Source organism: Penaeus chinensis, chromosome 8, assembly GCF_019202785.1.
Source record: "Penaeus chinensis breed Huanghai No. 1 chromosome 8, ASM1920278v2, whole genome shotgun sequence".
NCBI lineage: Eukaryota > Metazoa > Arthropoda > Malacostraca > Decapoda > Penaeidae > Penaeus > Penaeus chinensis.
The window spans coordinates 8788932-8793931 of record NC_061826.1 but is presented as its reverse complement, the minus strand read 5'-3'; the positions used below and the strand labels follow the sequence as shown (position 1 = coordinate 8793931).

Here is a 5000-nt window from a genome sequence, read left to right as displayed (position 1 = left end):
AGATGAATATAAAAAGGACAAACTTTAGTCAAATTAATTTGTTTTTGAGTTTCCAAGATAAAACTCAAATGCATAATCACATTGGTTTTGTTGGTAAAACTAACTTCTAATATGCATTTTCATTTAAATATTCAAAGTGCCTGATAATGAGACTAACAATCTTAAATTGAATCTTTCATAGTTATGTAAATCTAATGGACAATAACCAACATCTTATAAAGAATGGTCTTCTGTGCATTATCTATAACCTTTCAGTTTGGTCTCTGAAATTTCAGATGATTGAATTTACACACTAAAAAGGTTTATCTCACTGCGATATGAAAATAACATAATACATATTGGACTTTTGTTACTGAAAAAGTTACCCCTTGCACATGATTGGAAAAAAGGTAAATAAAGTGCATATAAATCAGTAAACACATATCTATCCTCCGAAACAATAAAATATCCATTTACATGAATGAATGGTAAAAAGGCAATAAGAAACATACATATGACAAACTACATTTTGCTGAAGGAAAGCTGAGGATGAAACAATGGATTATGCTTTAAAGTACCTATATATCAAGTCACACACTGTATTCCATCCACAATAAAAAAGACACAGGCAACATGACTGAACGAATACATCTTGGTGAGGAGGGCCAAGAGGGAGAATAAATTATAGGGATGGCATGGTGGGTGTGGCTGGAGTAACCATGCCAGACAGAACCAGATCTATTAGGTAATAGGATGTCCCATACACAGGTAGAATAATGCACGAATAAAGTCCTCCAATTTCTGAAAGTATCTGCAAGATGATGCAATGATTGTGGTAAATAGGATTCTTAATAAAATAAGTAGGCAAGTCATGATTATAGTTAGAATGACTTTGGTAGTGAAGTGGTTTACACCTAAGAATAGAAAAAGCTATATATGAAATCATAGCTAAAAAAACAGAACAAATAATAATTTGGCAACTTTGTGGAAATCTACTACAAAGCCATTTTTCGTTCATTCTTTTCATTACATGCAAAATTTCCCTCGTTATAAATGGCTGAGGGAAACTAAAACTATTCCATTCTGACTATAAGTCGGATTGGAGTACAGTTAGCTGTTACTGTCTACATGTGATATTAAAACTAAATGGGCTAATATTTCTATCATCCTCAACAATAACAGATACAGCTTAGTCTCGCTTTGCGTGATTATCATGAAATGCAACTTGATTATTCATGGTAATCCATAACGGTAATGTCCATCCCGTAACACTACCGGCAGATTCAAGCTTTGGCATTCCTTTCCCACAATATATATCCACCTTCAACCTACCCTTTAAGCTCAGGATATGATCTTTATCCTTACTGTCCATGGTGAAGTGGATAAAAATCACAAATAAGAGAAAACGGTCGCTATAACAACGCAGTCGTCCTCCGTCAGCTGTTTTGTGTTGACATTTGGGAAGGAAGATTCGGAGGGAAAACGAACGTATAATTTTCTCTGTCATTGTAAATCTTTTTCGTCATTATTATTATGTATCATTGTTGCTAATCACTTTTATCATTGTTATTCTGTCATTATTGCTAATCACTTTTATCATTATCATTCTGTATCCTTATTGCTAATCACTTTTATCATTATTATTGTGTATCATTATTGCTAATTACTTTTATCATAATTATTCAGCATCATTATTGCTATTTCTATCATTATTATTCAGTATCATTATTGTTCTTGTCTTTATCATTAGATCTGAATTTTTAGTTGATAAAATCAATAGTATTATTAAGTGGTACTATTATTTCTTCTATTAGTTATTATTATTATTATTATTATTATTATCATTATTATTTTGTATTATTATCATTATTATTATTATTATTATCATTATTATTATCGTTATTATTAGTATTATTATCATTATTATTATCATACTATTGTTGTTGTTGTTATTATTAACATTATTATCATTATTATTAACATTATTGTCATAATTATTATTATTATCATTATCATTATTATTGTTGTTGTTGTTATCATTATTACTATTATAATTATTATCATTATAATTTTATAACTATTATTATTGGCACTGTTATCATTATCATTATCATTATTATTATGATGATGACTATTAGTATTATTATTATTATTATTATTTGTATTATTATTATTATTATCATTATTACAATTTTTACCATTATCATTGTTATTATGATTAGTATTATTACCATTATCATTATCAACAATATGATTACTATTATTATTATTATTATTACCATTATTATCATTGTTACTATTATCATCATTGTTAATGTTATCATCATTATCATTATTATTATCATAATTTTATTATTATCACTATTATCATTATATAATTATTATCATTATTATTATCACCATTATATTGTTATTTTTAACATTGTCATTATTGTTATTATTATAATCATTATCATTTCTCTTGCTATTATTGTCACTATATTATTATTATTACCGTCATTATTATCGCTATCACCATTATTATCATTATCATTGTTACCATTATCATCATCATTTTTATCATTATTATTATTATTTCATTTCTATCATTATTATTATTTCATTTCTATCATTATCATTTTTATCATTATAATAATTATTTCTATTATTTTTATTATTATCATTTTTGTTGTTGTTTTGTTGTTGTTGTTATCATTATTATCAATATCATTACCACTATTATTAGTAGTATTATCATTATTATTATTATTATTATTATTGTAATTATTATTAATATTATCAATATTATTATTATATTAATATTCATTTTCACATTAATACCCTTATCATTACTGTTAACATCATCAGTATATTACTGTTACTATTGTTATTGTAATCATTATTATGGTTATTATTATCATAGTCATCATCATTTTTACTATTACTAATATTGTGATTACTATGATTAGACTCATTATTGTTATTTTTATCATTCCCATTGTTATTATTATTATAATTTTTATTACCACTATCATTATCATTTCTTAACTCAGAAAGACCCACTTACCCCACTCAGTTCAGAGGACGTTAACGCACTTATGGATATTACTACTAATTACTGGTAATACTGCTAGTAGTAGAAGTAATAGTAGTAGTAGCGGTAGAAGTAGCAGAAGTAGTGGTAGTAGTAATTATCAATATTGTAATGATATGTAAGTTACTTATTTACCACTGTACCCGTCGAGCTGCCCGAATCATGACCTCCAAGGTCGTCCCACGGACCTCCTCCACCCAGGATTGTCTCGCAGAGAGACAACCTAATGGGCAGACACAACCTAATGACTTCTTGGTCTGACGGCCCAGAGACATGGACTACGCTACTAAGGTGTGCAGAGATCTCTGTGACTTCAACGTCCTCACTGCAAGCATGGATCGACTGAACGGGTTCCCCTAACAGGCGCCCAAAGTCCTGAATCTTGCTCTTGATCCAGGAGGCCTCTAGGCCCAAGGGCTTCGCCTTATTGCTAAATGTATCAAGAGCCACCACCAGTGATTCCAGAGACTCTGATAGGATAGCAACATCGTCGGCAAAGTCAAGGTCTGAGACCTTGAAATTGCCCAGTGTGCTCCACATTGACTTTGTATAGTAGCTCTGCGCATTATCCAGTCCATGCAAGTGTTGAAAAGTGTTGGTGTAAGGACACAACCTTGCTTAACCCCTGAATTAACAGGGAAGAAGTTCGACAGGCCCTCACCACCTTACAGCACTTTCAGGACCGGTATATAGGCTTGCTATTATGCCAATAATCTGTGTCAGAATTCCCCTAAGTCTCAGAATCTCCCATAGCGGTTCCCGATGCACCGAGTCAAACGCCTTCTTGTGGTCGATGTAGGCTGCAAGCAACCCACGACCGACGGCGTTCCACAATTAGTCATAGCACTAGGATACGACCTATAGAGGACTTGCCAGGAGTGAATCCAGACTGATCCGGTCTCTGGTGCCTTAGTTGGTGGTTGTGGATCCGTGTCAAAAGAATGGGTGAAAACCGTGCCCTGGTATACGGAGCAGTGTAATGCCACTGTAGTTGCAATAGTTGCCAGATGGCAGTCAAGACTGCATGTTAGCCCTATGCCATAAGTCCACCCCCAGCCTTTAGCAATTCAGCAGGGATATCACATATGCCTGCAGCTTTCCCACTCTTCAGCTTAGAAATCGCCATCCTAACCTAACCTTAGGGTGAGAGGTTCGTCGCTGATGGGTGGGTCCGGCGCAGGTTTTGTGATGCCACTTGCATCCAAGCTAACTGTAGGAGGGTCTACTTGGTACAGCTGCTCAAAATATTCAGCCCAAAATTCATGAACCCCAGCATGATCTGAGATGATCCACTGAGTAGACTGAAGTCATCTGCGAGGAGGGCTTAGAGTTCAGTTTTCTCAGAGCTTGGTAGGCAGGGTGAAGATCATGTACCAAGAAATGGCCTTCAACCTCCTCAGCAAGATTCCTGATGAACTATTCCGTGTCCCTTCTCTGCAGTGTCCGAGCCCTATGCACCAAGGAATGGCGCGAGTCCTGATTGCCATTCAGCCAAGCCATGTGACATGCTTCAGTGGCCTCTAATGTCTCCAGGGAGATGAAATTCTGCCTTGCCCTCGGGCATACGCCAGTGGACTCATGCGCTTCTTTGAGTGTTTTGCACTTGAAGGACTCCCACAGAGCAACTGTGAATTGATCAGAGAATGTCGTGGCGAACACTCAGGCACACTCCTCCCTCAGTCTGTCAAAGTGAAACACCCAAGAATGGCCACTGGAGGGACAAGGAGTTTTGAAGTAGACCCATAGGGTAGCTACTACATGCCTATGGTCAGTGCTACAGAATTCGGCACTCCGGTAAACCCTGCAATTCTGAAGGATCCTTCAGTGAGTGCTGACAAGAATGTGATCGATCTCCTTGGCCACAGTACCTGTATCGCAATACAGCGATGCGGGTTGGAACGCTGATACCAGGAGCCAGAAATCTTCAATCTCTGGGACCTAGCAAAGT

General features: G+C 34.8%; 1 protein-coding gene across 2 annotated transcripts in view; it reads right to left on the bottom strand.

Moving 5' to 3' along the window:
• Positions 1-1442, bottom strand: part of LOC125028137 (trafficking protein particle complex subunit 13-like) — a 15111-nt gene extending 13669 nt beyond the window's left edge. The window contains exon 1 of one of the 2 annotated variants that reach the window (XM_047617491.1): positions 1312-1442. In XM_047617491.1, coding sequence (XP_047473447.1) covers positions 1312-1351 — 40 coding nt within the window. In that variant the 5' untranslated portion in view covers positions 1352-1442. The remainder of the gene's footprint in view (positions 1-1311) is intronic. The other variant, XM_047617492.1, reaches the window with a different exon arrangement.
• Between the last annotated feature and the right edge of the window lie 3558 nt (positions 1443-5000).